The sequence below is a fragment of the Equus przewalskii genome, chromosome 13, assembly GCF_037783145.1.
Source record: "Equus przewalskii isolate Varuska chromosome 13, EquPr2, whole genome shotgun sequence".
NCBI classification, from domain to species: domain Eukaryota; kingdom Metazoa; phylum Chordata; class Mammalia; order Perissodactyla; family Equidae; genus Equus; species Equus przewalskii.
Window position 1 is genome coordinate 23,638,908 of NC_091843.1, and position 17,478 is coordinate 23,656,385.

The window sequence follows — 17,478 nt, forward strand, 5'->3', positions numbered from 1 at the left end:
AAAGAAGTACATATCTATTCAACTGCACAAAACATTGATTGAACTTTGTGCAAGAACTGTGTAGTCTTTTTCTGTTACACAGGACCTTGGAGTAAGTGGGACAGAAATTCTCTTAAATTAATTCTCAGCCTCCAGAGCTTGGTACAGAGTGGACACTCAAAAAATGTTTGCAAGTGAATAAATGAGTATTTCAGAGTTGGTTTGTATGTTTTTGGGTAGTTGTATTTGGGGTTTTCTTCCTGTGTGTTTTGGGAATATATAATGTATGTATATCCTATACCCATATGATCTAGGCTCTATGCTGTTGTGTAAGTCTACCTTTCTAGCTTTATACCTCCCTTCCCTTCTTCTCCCTGCCATATTAATTACTCCTGGTATCTGTCCATATTCCATGCTGTTAAACTTCAGGCCTTTAAGCTTTCCCCTGTGTTGTTTCACACCTTGAATTCTGTCATTGGCATCTCCATCTATCAAAATCCTAAGTGCCCTTTAAGGCAGGTATTGCAAGCATAAATGCCTACAGGTGGTAATCAGGTAACATAAATGAGTCAAATGGATTTGGGTGGAATTGTGGGGAATTAGAGAGCACTACCCAGCCTAAAAAGGCCCAGCAACTATTTGGTGCAAGCTAGTTATTACCAAGTGAAATGTGGGCCCAGTGTTGCCAGATCTTTCAATTTTACAAGGGAAGTTGGAAATCTATATTGTATTTGTATATGAAGTCTGATTTTTAAATGTTAGCAATTAATATAAAAAAAGTTTAAACACTGTGCAGGCCAAATAAAAACATCTGTAGGCTAGATTTGGCACTCAATTTCCCAGTTTGTGGCCACTGTTCTATGCTTATTTCAGATACTTTGTGCATGAATCATATTCCCTTATTTTAGCAGATTTCTCCTTCCTCTCTGTTCTTTTGGCATTTTGTGTATACCTCGATTATAGTGCTGCTTCCAAGCTGCCTTAGTTGTTAACATGTCCGTCTTTCCTAGTACATTAGAAATGTTTTGATAACATGGATTGGATCTGATTCTGCACTTCGTACTTATCAATATGTCTATATGGTTAGACATACCTAAGGTCTTGGTGTGTGTGTATGTGTGTATGTGTGAGATATGTTTATTTTTCCTTTAGTAATATTTGATTATCCTGGAAACCAGCATCTGCTTTTTGTAAAAAAAGAAAAAAACCAGTAGTATCTTGGCTTTAATTGCCAGAGAGCTGTACTTCTGGAAGGAATTAAATTGGTTCACGTTACTATTCAAAAGCTGCTCTAATGTAAATCCTATCTGATGGCTCAAATTTCATAATCTTCTCCCTGAGAAATTGAGGTAGGAATGATTAATAACAGTCAATAAAAGGAAAAATTGATAAATTGGACTTCATTGAAATTAAAAACTTTTGCTCTGTGAAAGACCCTATGAAGAGCATGAAAAGATAAGCTGCAGACTAGGATAAAACATTTGCAAACCCCATATCTGACAAAGGACTTGAATCTCGAATACATAAAGAGCTCTCAAAACTCAACAGTAAAAAAAAATCCAATTAGAAAGTGAGCAAAAGACATAAATAGATATTTCACTGAAGAGGATATACAAATGACAAATGAGCACATGAAAAGATGTTCTATATTATTAGCCATTAGAGAAGTGCAACTTTAAGCCACAGTGAGATTATCATTACATACCTATCAGAATGGCTCAGATAAAAAATAATAACACGACCTAATGATGGAGAGAATGCAGAGAAACTTGATCACTCATATGTTACTGGTAGTAATGTAAAGTGGTACAGCTACTCTGGGAAGGGGTATGACAGTCCTATAAAACTAAACAAGTACTTAACATATGACCCAGCGATTGCAGTCTTGGTCATTTATTCTAGAGGAATGAAAGCTTATGTTCCCACAAAAACTGTACATGAATGTTCATAGCTGTTTTATTCATAATAGCTCCAAACTGGACACAGCCCAGATATCCTTCAACACCCAAATGGTTAAGCAAACTGAGGTATGTCTGTACCAAGGAATACTATTCAGCAATAGAAAGAAAGAAACTACTGGTGTACACAACTTGTATGGATCTTGTGGGACTTATGCTGAGTAAAAAAGTTGATCTCAAAAGGTTACATACTGTATGATTCCGTTTATATAACATCTTGAAACGACAACGTTACAGAGATGGAGAACAGATCAGTGGTTGCTGTGGGCTGGAAGGAGGGTGGGACTTGGCTAAAAAAGAATAACGCTAAGGATCCTTGTGATTGAACTGTTCTGTATCCTGTGTGTGGTGATGGTCGCATGAATATATACATGTGATAAAGTTTCGTAGAGCTAAATACACACGAGTACATGTAAAACTGGTGAAATCTCAATAAGGTCAGTGGATTGTTCCTACAGTTTCCTAGTTGTGATATTAAACTATAGTTATACAAATTGTTACCACTGGGGGAAGCTGGGTGAAGGGTATATAGGATCTCTTTCTATTATTTCTTATACCTGCATGTGAATCTATAATCTCAAAATAAAAAGTTTAAGCAAAGAACTTATACCAAAAAAGCCTATATAATTAAATTTTTTCTTGGGCTTTTATTTTACCAGGTGATGATCTAATCATGTCGGATGAAGATGATATTGAGACTCCAGTGTTAACTGAAGCAACCTCCATCCTTGAAGATGGGAACTGTGAGCCAGCCAAGAATCCTGAGTCTGTTGACCAAAGTGCCAAACCAGAGAGTAAATCAGAACCTGTAGCTTCCACTCGGAAAAGACCAGAGTCCAAACCTTCCAGTGACCTTGAGACTTCGGAAGTTCTCCCTGTTCAGGCATCACAGGCTGCAGGCAAAGTAGAGTATCTATTGAAACATTGAGATTAAAAAATGTTAGGGTTAAAAGGAATTTAGAATCAATACCAATTTAGGATTGTACCTATTTCTTTTCTTAGTTCTATAAATGCCTTTATAAGTAGTTGCCTTTGCTGTGTGGTGCTTAAATGTGGGTAACTTACATCTGTTGGTCAAGCAATGCATTTCTTTAGCCAAATAATATGTATTTGTTACCTATACTTTTTGCTAATAATTAGATACCTTGTTATACACTTATTTTCCTCTAATTTTTCCATTTTCCTTTGCCTTTTGTTTTTCTGCCAACTGGGAAAAATAGGAGACAGTTTCTAAAGATGTGCCCCAGAGCGGATGGGGCTATTGGGGCAGCTGGGGCAAGTCCTTACTCTCCTCAGCCTCAGCTACAGTAGCTACAGTAGGTAAGGTCATCAGTTATTTTATTAATGTTTGTGTGTATTTTGCTACAGATCTATGTTAAACATGACTGTGTTAATAACTCCTCTTCCGTATGTACTCAGAGACTTTGCAGTGTGAGCGTGCGTCAGCAGTGCTGGCTGACCTGCGCTGTCGCTGGGTAGCAGCAGGTCCTCATTAGAAGGTTGCTGTCTAGGAATTGTTCAGATGAAATTGTTTTTTGGTGATAATAAGATTTTTTTTCTCTTTTTGGTACGTATACACTCCCAAAGATGAGTTGTGTATGGTCAAAATAATATGTGTTGTGGTCATAATGATTTTAAAAATCTATGGGTTTGCTTTTTGGTTTGTTTCTTCAGTTTTGGTGACTAATAGCAAATAATATTCAAATATAAAAATGTTACCATTTTTCTCATTAGGACAAGGTATTTCCAATGTCATTGAGAAGGCAGAGACTTCCCTTGGAATCCCTAGTCCCAGTGAAATTTCTACTGAAGTCCAATATGCAACAGGTCAGTATATTAAACATTAAAACCTAGAATTATGGATTGAAATGGAACAGTTGAGCTTTTTTTTAGTAGCTATTTATTGAGTGTCTGATATGCAAGACATCATGGGACTTGTGAGAAAGGGAATTTGGAATCTTTGACAGAGGGCAGTGTCCTTTAATCAGTCACATGTCTCTTCACTTCGCTGTCCTCATCTGTGAAATGGGATGGTATTTTATATTCTAAAGGGCTGTTATAAGCATTAAATAAATAAGGCCGTGAATGTAGAATGTAAAAATTGTGTAACAGTGTGTTTGGCATAATTGAATGAGAACCCAATGAGAGTTAACTGAATTTGAATCTATCATGGCATGAAAAAATTTTTAATCTGTTAGTTTTGGGGGGGTGTATTTTTTTGTGTTTGGATTTTTATGAAGGTGAAGTTTAATTCTGGAGGCTCACCTGATCACTTAAAGTCATAAAGGGCAGAGTTATAACCAGGCATCAAGAGGGCTTGGGACCAGAAAATAGAAAGCTTTTCTGGGCCTGAGTTTGCTTTCTCCATCTCTAAGGGCATTTGTTGTTTCCTACTCTTATTCTTTTTGCTCATCTGTATCATTTTTCTTGAAGCACACTGACTTTCTCTGTGTATCATTCCCTGCTCCAGCTTTATATTGAGTCCTGTTATAAGCCCATCAGAGACTTAACTGGCATCAGTTATTTCCACTTCTAAATTGCGAGGAGAGAGAATTGGATCAGCCTAAACTTGGGTCACATGTCAATGGGTCAGCTATGGCCGGGAGACAACATCACATTATGCAAACATGACTGCAAAGGAATATGTGTAGGAGTTGGGGGCACTGTTCTTAGTGATAGCTGCACCAGACTGCTTTGGCTGCCAGTAACAGAATATGTGATTAAAAGTGAGTTTATTTTTCTCATTTACGAGAACTCCAAAAGTAGGCTGTTCTAGAGTTAGTTTAATGGCTCATTGAGATCTGAGTGCTGCCTTGGCTTCTCGAGTTTTTTTTGTTGTCTCTTTGTGGTTGCCACATAGTACCACAGCTCCAAATATAGTGTTCTCATACTGCTGTGCTCAAAGTCAGGAATTAAATGGATGTGAAGTGTCATTTCTCCTCATGTATCCCTCTCCCTCTAAAGAGAGGGAAATTTTCCCCAACAGCACCAACATATTTCTCAAATTCCATTGGCTAGAACAAGATCTTATATTAATACTGTGGCAGCAAGAGATAGTGGGAGAGTGGGTTAGGCATTATCATAAACCTTCGTATCAGAAGGTGGGCTTAGCAGGCAGGGAAAAGGGGATTAGAAGTGGCCTTGGATAGGTAAACAGCAGTGTCTTCCACAAGACCTAAAAGACATCTACCACACAAGCCATGTTTTAAAGTCATTGAAAAACTGGAGTGAATCCTGGAAAGAGTGAGCTAGATAGTGAAATATCTAGAATTAATGTCTTATGAGAGAAAGTTGAAGGCATCATCAATTTTGAATCTGGACATCTGGGGAAGGAAGATTGGGAGAGTATGTTGGTTCTTTTCATATCTCTGAAGACTACCATGGAGAACAGGGCTTAGGTTTATTCTTTGTGGCTCATGAGAAGAGAACTAGTACCACTCTGAAAGTTGTGTGGACTTAGATGTTGGTTTAATAAAGAGTTTTTAAAGGGTTATAAGAGTTAATAAAGAGAACTTTCCAAAATTAGAATGGAAAGCCTTATGATAATAAACTCCTTCCATCTTTTAAAGTTCCTAAGGAGGGAAGTTAATTCCTCTGCCAAGGATGTTATAGTTGGATATGTCTTTTCAGAACTTTGGGGTCAGCAGAGGCCACCAATGGAAATTGTTCCATTATCTTCTAGGGATGGGGCAGGGGTGGAGTGTTTGATCCAAAGACTGTGTTTGAATATGCTTGATAATGACAGGAAAGACCGGTAATAGAGGGAATAAGAATAAATAAATGGACTAAGATTCAGACTGATACTACACAGAAGTATTTGTTGAAGGTTTACCCTTCAAGTGCTGTACTTTTGTTCTTTTATGCTTATAAATCCCATGGTCCTTTATCCTTTGTAAAATTGGGGAGAAATGCCAAATGAATGCATTAGTAGATTGAGGAATACAGCATGTTTTATGCTTATGTTTGCATCAAATACTCATTTCCTTTTTCGTGTAGTTAAGCATTGTCTGTGGCTTCAGATATCAAAGATATTGTAGTAAGATTATTTTTCTAAACTCAATCCAACAGCTTAATTCATTCAACAAAAATTTATTGAGTGCCTTCTCAATACCAGGCACTATTCTAAGTGATGGAGAGAGATCTGTAAACAAACCCCTAAAGTCTATCTCAATGATAAAGTGAAATGAAGAAAAATAAGGTGAGAGGAAAGAGTGTGTGTCATGGGCAAAACCCAGTGCTTGATGTTGCGAGAAATTGGAAATGGGTTAGACATAGAACCTTTCCTCTATTTTGGATCTAATGGATGAACCCATCATTGGAAGAACTAACGAGAGCACAAATCAGGTGAAGTCAAATGTGTGGTTGAGCTTCACGCAAAGGGCTGTGAGAACTTTGAGCAATTCATGTTTTCATGAAGGAAGATATTTGAGTTAGATCTAGAGAATGGATATGGTTTTGACAGATGCAGAAGCTGGCACAGGGATTTTGAGGTTAAGGGAGAAAAACAGCATGAATAAAAAACAGCAAAAGGGTATGATGGTGTTTGGGGAACAGAGAAGCCCAGGATTTGTGTAGGGGTGGAGGGAAAGATAAGCCTGAAAAGTGGGTTACGTGTCAGAAATTTTTGTTTTTCAGAGCAAAAATCGCTTTTTCTTTTCTTCTGATTTTGAAAATAATAATGCTAATTATAAGAAAAATTAGTCAAAAAATAGAAAGCTATAAACAAGTGAAAAATCTTCTAATTCCATCCAGAAATAACATTTTGGCATATATCATTCCAGATGTTTTTGTGCATATGAACATAGATATTTAGAAAACTAATCATACTTTGTATTTTTTTATAACTTTCCTTTGTTTAAAACGTTTCACATTCTATGTCAGTAACATGCCTACATCATCATTTTTAATGGCTATAGGGAATTTCATTTATGTAGGTGTATTTTAAATATAGAATTAGTCACTTTTTAAAAAGCATCATTGGGGCCGGCCCAGTGGCGCAGCGGTTAAGTTCGCATGTTCCACTTCTTGGCGGCCTGGGGTTCACTGGTTCAGATCCCGGGTGCAGACATGGCACCGCTTGGCAAAAGCCATGCTGTGGTAGGCATCCCACGTATAAAAGAGAGGAAGGTGGGCATGGATGTTGGCTCAGGGCCAGTCTTCCTCAGTAAAAAGAGGAGGATTGGCAGTAGTTAGCTCAGGGCTAATCTCCCTCCAAAAAAAAAAAAAGCATCATGAGCAACGCTACACTTAACATTCTTATACTTGTGTCTGTGCAAGTATTTCTTAATAGGAAACCCTAGACATGTAATTGCTGAGTTATAGGGTACTCACAGATGAAATTTGGATACAGTTTGCCAGATTACTGTTAAGCCCTAGTGCATGGTTGTATAGCTTAGTTGTAAGTCATTCTGGTTCTTATATGGGAGCCTCTGCCACAGCGTGGCAGCTGACAGACAGGTGGTGTGGTTCCACAGCTGGGAAGTGCACCTGGCTGCCAAAATAGTCAGCACCAAACTTTAACCAGTAGGCCATCAGGCCTGGCTGTAAACAGCATTCTTTGAAGCAAGAAAAGGGAAGACTTTTCTCTCATTTCTACTCCATGAATGTTAAAAAGTAGGGGTGAGAGTCTTTTATATTTATCCACATAATTAACATTTCTTTTTTTTCCTGGGGAAGATTTACCCTGAGCTAACGTCTGCTGCCAATCTTCTTTTTGTACGTGAGCTGCCACCACAGTATGGCCACTCACAAACGAGTGGTGTAGATCCGCCCCCAGGAACTGAACCTGGGCTGCTGAAGCAGAGGGCACCACACTTAACCACTGGGCTACTAAGGCTGGCCTCGTAATTACCATTTCTGATGTTCACCATTCTTTTGTATAGATCCAAGTTTTCAGCTGATAACATTTTCCTTCAGCTTTAAGAATTTTCTTTAATACTTCTTGTTAGTGCAGGTCTGCTGACAGTGAATTCTCTCAGAGTTTGTTTGTTTGAAAATGTTTTGGCCCCGGCCCTGTGGCCAAATGGTTAAGTTCATGCACTCTGCTGCAGCGGCCCACACTTTCGCTGGTTCGGATCCTGGGGGCCAACATGGCACCACTCGTCAGGCCCCTTTGAGGGGGCGTCCCATATGCCACAACTAGAAGGACCTGCAACTAAAATATATATAACTATGTACCAGGGGAGAAAAAGGAAAAATAAAATCTTTTTTTAAAAAAAAAAAAAGAAGAAAATGTTTTTATTTTCATTTTTTTTTTTTTTAAAGATTTTATTTTTTCATTTTTCTCCCCAAAGCCCCCCCGGTACATAGTTGTATATTCTTCGTTGTGGGTCCTTCTAGTTGTGGCATGTGGGACGCTGTCTCAGCGTGGCTTGATGAGCAGTGCCATGTCCACGCCCAGGATTCGAACTAACGAAACACTGGGCCGCCTGCAGCGGAGCGCGCGAACTTAACCACTCGGCCACGGGGCCAGCCCCTTATTTTCATTTTTGAGGATGTTTTCTTTGATATAGATTTCTAGGATGACAATTTACTACTCCTTTTAATCACTTTAAAAGTGTCATTCTATTGTGTTTGGCTTTCATTCTTTCTCTTGGGAAGTTAGTTAGGTTCTTGTCATTGTTTCCTCTGTATATAATGTTTTTTTTCCCTGGCTGCTTTTACAGCTTCTCATTATCGCTGCCCGTCAGCAGTTTTGGTTATGATGTAGTTTTCTTTGTGTTTATTCTGCTGGAGATTCATTGGACTTTGTGGATTCGAGATTTAATCAAATTTGGAAAATGTTCAGCTATTCTTTCTTCATGTAATTTTTCTGCCCTCCGCTTTTTTCTCCTGGTATTCTGGTTACATGTGTCTTAGATAGTTGGTTATTGTCCCACAGTCACTGAGGTTTAGTTCATTTTTTTAAGCCATTTTTCTCTGTGCTTCAATTTGAATAGTTTTTATTGTTGTGTCTTCAGATTCACTTATCTTTTCTTCTGCTTTGCCTAATGCTGTTAAGTCCATCCAATGACTTTAAATTTTAGATACAAAATTTTTTAATTCTAGAAATTCCGTTGTTTCTTTTTTATACCTTCCATTTCTCACCTCTTTATGTAAATATTTTAGTGTCCATGTCTGTCAGTTCTATCATCTCTTGTCATTTGAGTCTGTTTCTATTGACCAATTTTTCTGGGTTGTAAATCACATTTTTCGTTTCTTTGATTGGACGCTGGACATTAGGAATCTTATGTTGTTGAGTGGATTTTGTTGTCTTATTTTAAAAGGCATGAGCTTTGTTTGGCAGGCAGTTAAGATAGTATTTGTAGCTTAGATTGATCCTTTTAAGGCCTGTTTTTAAGCTTTTTTAGGGTGAATCTAAAGTAGGCTTTACTCTGAAGTGCTAGTTTAGACCTCTGACTCTTCTGAAAGCTCTGCCTAATTCCCAGGTATTTAACTAGGTCTCTCTATTAGATTGGTTGGAAGTCAAATGTCTCTCAGCCTAGCAGGAACTTTGGCATTATTTAGTTTACCGCTCCATGGTAGTTCTTTGCCCATAAGTCTCTCGATTGTGAATTCTCCCGAAGCATGACCAGCTTTGTGTTCAGCCAGAGACTCAAGGGCTTTCCTATGTAGACTCCTGGAACTCTTTACCTACATAGTTCCCTCCTCTCCAGTACTTTGACCTGCAAATTCCAGGTCCTTCAACCTTCCTGGACTCTAGTCTCTGTCTCTTCCACTCAGTGAGACTGCCATGTTCTGTTTGGGTTTCTCCTCTCTGTGATGTGGTCTGGAAAGCCAAACCAATCAGGGTTTCCTTCATTTGTTTCTCTTTTATCCTGGACCATAGTCCTGTACTGTTTGTTGTCCAATATCTGAAGAAAATTGTTTCTTGTATTTTGTCCAGTTTTCTAGGTGCTATGGTAAAAAGGCAAGTCTGATACCAGTTAATCCACCATAGCTGGAAGTGAAAGTCTTCCCTATAATAGTTAGATTATTGATCTCCTATGAGATTTCAAAGGTAGTAAAGTGGAACAGATTTTTTTCTTCATGAAATTTACCCATCTTTGTAATGCATGTCTGATTCCTGTGAATAAACATAATTTTCTAGGATAAAATTTAAAATAGACTGGATTTTAAAAAGTCAGGTTTGTTGAGTTATTTATATACACTAAAGTTTACTCTTTTTAGGTATACAGTTTTACCTGCTTTGATAAACATACAGTCCTTTTTACACTCTATAATCACAGTCTATTATGATGATAACAGATGGAGTATATTTCCTTTAACTGTGTAGACAATCAAGATATAAGAATATTTTCATTACCCCAAAAAAGTACCCTTGTGCCCTTTTGTGGTCACTTCCCACCACCTGCTCTCAGCTCTTGGCAACCACTGATCTGTTTTCTGACTCTATAGTTCTACTTTGTTTAGAAGATCATATAAATGTAATCATACAGTATATATCTGTTGTTATATATAATAGTAGTTTAAAAGACTGGATTTTATTTTTGAAGTGAATTGAAAATGAAAACAAAGCTATCTATCTTAGCTTTCGTTTTAAATTAGGCAGATAGTTTAAAATAAGACAAAAAGGGCTAAGGCCTTGTGTGTGGGAAGTAGGGTCTAATTTTTAGAAACTCACATAGCTGCTAATAAAGCAAAACTATTTATGGACCGTCCCTTCATATTTGCACATACTCTCCCTCCTGTAGGAGAGACACATGCCAAAGAGAATGAAACCTCCTCCCCAATGACTGGGCCCTTTGGTGTATTCTCAACCATCTCTACTGCTGTTCAGAGCACAGTGAGTAAAAAGTGCAAGGTCACCTGCTCCCTTCCATGATTATAATGGATTTTTGTCTCTTTCTCACTCTTTTCCTTGAAAAGCCATGGGGACTGATTGCTTTTATGGGAGTCCAAATCACTGAAGATCACTCACTTTGATCTTGGGGTGGAGGGAGAGCCATTTGACTTTAAAGAAGTAGAGGAGGGAGTAGGAAATGAGGAGTAACAGAGAGGCAGTGTATGTAATATTTTACAGGCTAGGAAGATTTAGTTTGGTGGCCCTAGAAAACTTCTGTGCTTTACAAAAATATTTTTCTCATAATTGTATCTTTTAGGCACAGGGCAAATGTGATCTTATGATAGATACTTGTAAAACTATAGATGATTAGAAACATTTTTAAAAAGATTATATAGGAAGCTTAATATCTTTCCTACATGAGGATAGACAGCTAGTACTTTTTAACTTGTTACTGAAGTATAACATATATACAGAAAAGTGAAATCGCAAGTGTTCACAGTTTGAATTTTCACAGTGAACACATTCAGACTAGGAAACAAGATTATGGTACATCAGATGTCTCCCCTGTGCCCTCTCCCAGTTATCTGTGCCTCCCTCTCTTGCCCACCAAGATAACCACAGTCTTGACTTCTACCATCATAGATTAATTTTGCCTACTTTTAGACTTTATGTAAATGAAATCATACTGTATGTACTCTTTTGTTTCTGGCTTCTTTCACTCAACATTATGGTTGCATGATTTATCCACAGTGTAGTTTGCGTACTGTATTCCAATTTCTTTACTGTATTCCATTGTGTGACTGTGTCGTATTTATTCACTCCACAGTTGATGAGTATTGGGGTAATTTCCAGTTTTTAGCTTTTACAAATAGTGCTACTATGAGCCTTCTTGTATGTGTCTTTTGATGAAGCTCTGTACACATTTCTGTTGAGTGTGTGACTGGGTGTAGAGTTGCTGGGTCATAGAGTCTTCATATGTTCAGCTGTAGTAGATGCAAACAGTTTTCCAAAGTGGTTATACCTGTTTACATTCCCACGAGCCGTGTATGATTGTTTCCCTTGCTCCACATTCTTGCCAGTGCTTCATATGGTTAGCCACTACTTTATATATTCAAAACATGTAGGTGTCTTTTTCCAATATAACTGTAATAAGGTTGCATGTGTTTCTTAGGGAAAGAGTGTTATCAGTGGAGGTTTGGATGCCTTAGAATTCATTGGGAAAAAGACAATGGATGTAATAGCAGAAGGGGATCCTGGATTTAAAAGAACTAAGGGTCTGATGAACCGGAGTTCTACACTGTCTCAGGTACTGTTTGTTTTTACCTGTTTACTTCCTGTTTCTGTTTTGATCTGTACTTTTGTCTATGGTAACTTGAGACTATGTTAGTATTTCCTTTTGAAGAATTTTCAATAATTTATTTATTAAGGCCTTTTTGAGGGTGGGCAGTGAGAGCTCTAAAGTTTAGAAAACGTCCCAGTTCTTTTTTTCCTCCTCTTTCCTTTCTGCAGAAGCCTCTTGTCAGTGCAGTACAAGATGCCAAGCCCTTCCAGAATTGTTTATTAGAGTAATGTTTAAACTGCTTTTGGAGAAAGACTTGCTTCCTTGGGTGTTGTTTACCCTGTCTAGGATCATATTATGTGTGATTGTCCTCCCCACCCTGCTCCCGGCAGCCTCTGAGCCTATCAGATTTGAATCGCAATGCCAGGAATGACAGGGCAGTGCTCTCTACTCTTACCCTTCTCAGCTTTGCTTCCTCACCTCAAAACTGACTCTTGAGCTCTCATTACTTGCTGCAGTGTAATGTCTCCGTCTCTATTTCAGGTTTTAAGAGAGGCGAAGGAGAAAGAAGAGCTATGGACCTCCAATGAGGTTACCATGGAAACGGACAAGAAAACTCATTATGGGCTACTCTTTGATGAATTTCAAGGCCTTTCACATCTAGAAGCTCTGGAGATGCTTTCCCGAGAAAGTGAAATAAAGGTAATTCCAAAGCAGAAATTTCGGTTGGAATAGTCTCCAAGCATAGGAATGCTGTGTAGTTTCGTTTCTTTTTGTACAGTTGGAAGATGACATGTATTTCAGATGGAGACTTGAGACTGTTCAAAAATAGTACACCAAAATGAACAAAAAACTAATGTTGAACTGATTGCTAGAAATGGAGTGAGTCAAGTGTTATTTCCCTAAGTAAACAAAAAAGACAGATTGACAGAGGTCTTAATGGCTCATCTGTTATTTTTCCTTCACCTTGTCTTTTTTTGCCTCCAGTGTCTTTGGCTTAAGCTGCCAATTTGGATACAGTTATTTGTTAGTTTTTTTTAAAATTAATTAATTAATTAATTATTTTTTGTGGGACGATCAGCCCTGAGCTAGCATCTGCTGCCAATCCTCCTCTTTTTTGCTAAGGAAGACTGGCCGTGAGCTAACATCCGTGCCCATCTTCCGCTACTTTATATGTGGGACACCTGCCACAGGATGGCATGAGGAGCGGAGCCATGTCCGCACCCGGGATCCGAACCAGCAAACCCTGGGCCACTGAAGCGGAACATGTGAACTTAACCACTGCACCACCAGGTGGCCCCTCTGTTAGCTCTTAATTGATTCAAGACTATTTCATTTTCCCCTAATTTCTAAGGTGTTGTTAAGCACTAATAATTTCCAGACATTTCTGGCTTGTATTATTTTTGGAAGTACAAATTCTCCCCACCTTTCTGTAATGACCAGCCTCTTGTGTTAGTTGTTAAGGAATAGCTTGTGTTGGCTAGTGAGCTCATAATTTTGATTTTGATTTGATCTATAGCCTCTTCTCCATTTGAGAATGTTTTTCTTTTTCTTTATATCCATTCAGGTGAAATCTATCCTTAATTCTCTAAGTGGAGAAGAATTAGAAACTCTAAAACAAGAATTGGAGCAACTCAAAGAAGCATTTTCCCTAGCAGAATTCTGTGAGGAAGAGGAAGAAGAGAAAAAAGGTAATATGGAAATCTAGTATCTGAGAGGAGAGGATGTAGTGTGTTTGTACGTTGTGCCTTGCTCTTCAAATGAATTATTTTCTCTCCAGTTACCCTAGCCTGATTTTACATTTTTTGTTGAGAATTTTTATGCAGAATTCTCTGCAGTCTTTCACCATGTGCATGTCTTCTTCTCCAGCCCCTCTTCCCTCCAACTCTTTGTGGCTTCTCCAAGTCTAATCTTGCAATTCACATCTCTGCCTGCTTTTTCAGTTAGAGAGCTGCCTTTGTCAATTCCTGCCTCAGTCTGGCTGGTCATCCTATGAGCTTTTATATCCCTGGATACTGCTCCCATGCCTCTCTGACTCCTGTGACCCCTGACCTCCTCTTGACTTGAGGCTTGCAGGGTGGCAGTTATCCAAAATGTGGGTGATAGTTAGTGTTTTTCATTTTTAAAATTTTCTTATGCCATATTTTAATATCTACATCCCTCAGAAAATGTAAGTGTAGTAGCTACTAATTTTTGCAAAGCAATCAGGAAATGAGGTGGTTTACATAAAGCATAATTTCTGGGCAATTGAATTTTAAGCTTTAAAAGTTGTTTTATTTAACATTTTACCTGTAAATTTCTAATATATATTGCAAGCTAACTGGCTTTTTTTTTTTTAGTAAAATCTAATGATTACAGTTTTGCCTTTTCTGATGAAGCAAAAAGTTATAAACATTAAAAGTGAATAGAAAAATTTCCTCAGAAACCGTCAAGACATATAGGGTCTGTCATCTATGTGATAGATTAAATCAGTGGTTTGAAAAGTGTGGTCTGCAGATCTTTGGGTCTCTAAGACCTCTTTAGGGAGTTCATGAGTCAAAACTCTTTGCATAATAATACCAAGATGTAATTTGCTTTTTAAAAATTTTATTTATTTTTTGACATTTGCACTAATAGTGCAAAAGCAGTGGTGGGTTAAATTACTGGTGCCTTAGCATGAATCAAGACAGTGGCACCAAACTGTATTAATATTGTATTTTCACTGCCATGCACTCACAGTAAAAATAAATAAATAAATAAAATGCCAATTTTGTTTAGCCTTGTCCTAACAAAGCAGTAACAGTTATTAATTTTATTAAATCTTGACCCTTGAGTATACTTCTTTTCATATTCTGTGTGATGCATACTGAAGTTGTCTCAAGGAAAAGCACTTGTATTGTTAGAGTTGTAAGCTGAACTACCTGTTTTTTTCATTGAACCTTTTTTATTTTAAGAGATTCCAATCACACAGTCTATTCAGAATAGGATATTTGGTAATATTTTCTTGAAAAAGAATTAAGTGAGCTTTCACTTCAAGGAGAGCAACTGATAGTATTCATACTAATAAAATTCAAACTAAGCAAAAGTTAGAATTTTGCAAAAGTTGTATTTGCTACTGTGCTTGACAGCTTCCCAGTGCTTACAGATTTTTCTGGTGAAATTGGTGGTGATACTAACAAATTTCATCTTTTTGGGATATTTTATAGTGAAATGTGTCAGCATTTGGAAGATCTGCATAACTCAGAGAACCAGTATTTTTCGAATAACTAATGCATGACATTACAAAATCATGCCTGGGCAAAAGATAGACTAACGTATTTTAATTTAATGTAACTGAGTTCAAAATTTCATGATGTGTTTTCAGGTTCCATGTTGCAACTAATCTTTAAGAAATAACCATTTGTTGAGTTTTGGTGTACTATGAAAGAATATCCACAATTATCTGAAAAGGCTTTTAAAGTACTTTTCCCTTTTCCAGCTACATATTTTTATGAGCTTGGAATTTCTTCATGTACTTAAACAAAGCAACATATCACAACAATGTGAATGTAAAAACAGGTAAAAGATTCCAGCTGTCTTTAAGCTAGATGTTAAAGAGATTTGCAAAGATATAAAACAGTGGCACTCATCTCACTAACATTTTTCTTTTTTGAAATATACTTGTATTATAATAAATATAGCTTTTTAAAAAAAGTATGTTATTTATGTTAACAAGTAGTGGGTTTATTGTTATTTATTTTTTTTTTTAAAGATTTTTATTTTTTCCTTTTTCTCCCCAAAGCCCCCCGGTACATAGTTGTGTATTCTTCGTTGTGGGTTCTTCTAGTTGTGGCATGTGGGACGCTGCCTCAGCGTGGTCTGATGAGCAGTGCCATGTCCGCGCCCAGGATTCGAACTAACGAAACACTGGGCCGCCTGCAGCGGAGTGCGCGAACTTAACCACTCGGCCACGGGGCCAGCCCCGGTTTATTGTTATTTTTAATAATAAATACTTCAAACATTTCACTTTTAATTTTTAATATGAAAAATGTTGATAGATATGTAGCTAACACTGAAAAAGACTCTCGGGTTCTCAAAACCTTCCAAGAGTGTAAAGGGGTCCTGAGACCAAAATGTTTGAGAACTGTTAGGTTAAGTTATCCTAAACCAGTGTACTTTTAGCAATGTCTCTCATTGCTTTTTAGAATTGTGCATCTTTATTTTCTTCTGAACATTTATCTGCCTGTTTTTTAGTTCTCTTCACTATCATTGAGCTTGCTTCTGGCTTCCCCAGATCTCATTTTCTATTTCTTATCTGCTTTGGTGGAAACCCAGATAATTAGTCTTATTCAAGACTAGTGTATTAAATGCAGAGCACTGTCTGAGTAAGAGTCTTAGGGTCTTTCTTATGAGAGAAGGACATCAAGTTGAATGTATAGATTCTGTACTGAGAGGGACTTTTTCTTTTTAGTTTCCATTTGTGTTTTGCCCTGTGTTCTAGGAAGTCAAACTGGCTGGTTATAGAACATCTTGCCAAATGACATCTTACTCTATATAAAGAGTCCTGTTGTGAATTGGTTCTTGAATATAAGTTCTTAAAGCTGTCTTGAGGTATTGAGAAGGCAGTATAGCATGGTGGATGAAAGGATGGGTTTTGGAGTTAGACCTAGGTTCAAAATCAAGATCAGCTGTTTACTAAGCCATGTGATCTTGGGAAGTTACTTCACACTGAGCTGTTTCCTCAACTGTAAGAAGAGGATGCTAATTCCTCTCAGGTTGTTATAAGGACTAAATGAAGTATTATACTTATTGTGTGACACATAGTAAGCACTCAATAAATGGTGGCTATTATTTTCATTATTAGGATGATGTAAGTGGGTAAAGGTCTGCCTTTTAAAAGTCTCACTTAGCAGGAAACTCATAAATTAATTTTGATTTGCTTAGGTTGCTCCATTCTTCCTAACCAAGCCCTGGTGTGACAATCCCCAGTTATTTATAAACTTAATTTAAGTTATTTGTACATAGTGCCATTAACAGTATTTGTTCAATTTAGTCAACATCTGGCTTTGCATAGTAATCAGAAATCCTGGTCTTTAAATACCGTTCAGAGGACTCGAGGGATTTTCTAAACAGATGGATTTATGTCTATGATATTTTTCTCCCCTACCTGTTTGCCAGAGATCAGGACTCTGCAAAAATAGCACTGGAGTGGTGCATGCCGCCCTTCCCAACAGCTCTCCCCAGTGATTTTGGTTGAGAATGTAACACTGGCATTGGTATTTAATTATACCTCAATGAAGTTGTTTAAAAAAGTGCTGGTAGCAGAGGGGAGGGAAATCCACAGAACCTGGTTCTGGTGATGTTAGTCATCTTCATTTTCTATCAGCATCTTTAACCCTTGCCCCTCTATCTTGAGCACCTGATACCTTCACTTCGGAAGGAGATTTCCTGCCAGGGGAGATGCCAGCCTCTCTCTTAAGTTTCCCCATAGCACTAGCCCTGCCTCCTTTCCATTCTTA

At 37.7% G+C, this 17,478-nt stretch overlaps 1 protein-coding gene across 3 annotated transcripts in view; it reads left to right on the forward strand.

The window, feature by feature from the left end:
* The window catches only part of FAM114A2 (family with sequence similarity 114 member A2), a 34,454-nt gene that overhangs the window by 1,542 nt on the left and 15,434 nt on the right, over positions 1-17,478 (forward strand). For 2 of the 3 annotated variants that reach the window (XM_070569158.1, XM_070569159.1), the window contains exons 2-8: positions 2,597-2,841; positions 3,158-3,257; positions 3,672-3,764; positions 10,631-10,722; positions 11,894-12,028; positions 12,545-12,703; positions 13,569-13,692. In XM_070569158.1, coding sequence (XP_070425259.1) covers positions 2,611-2,841; positions 3,158-3,257; positions 3,672-3,764; positions 10,631-10,722; positions 11,894-12,028; positions 12,545-12,703; positions 13,569-13,692 — 934 coding nt within the window. In that variant the 5' untranslated portion in view covers positions 2,597-2,610. Of the gene's footprint in view, positions 1-1,952; positions 2,007-2,596; positions 2,842-3,157; positions 3,258-3,671; positions 3,765-10,630; positions 10,723-11,893; positions 12,029-12,544; positions 12,704-13,568; positions 13,693-17,478 lie in introns of those variants that run through there. The other variant, XM_008509092.2, reaches the window with a different exon arrangement.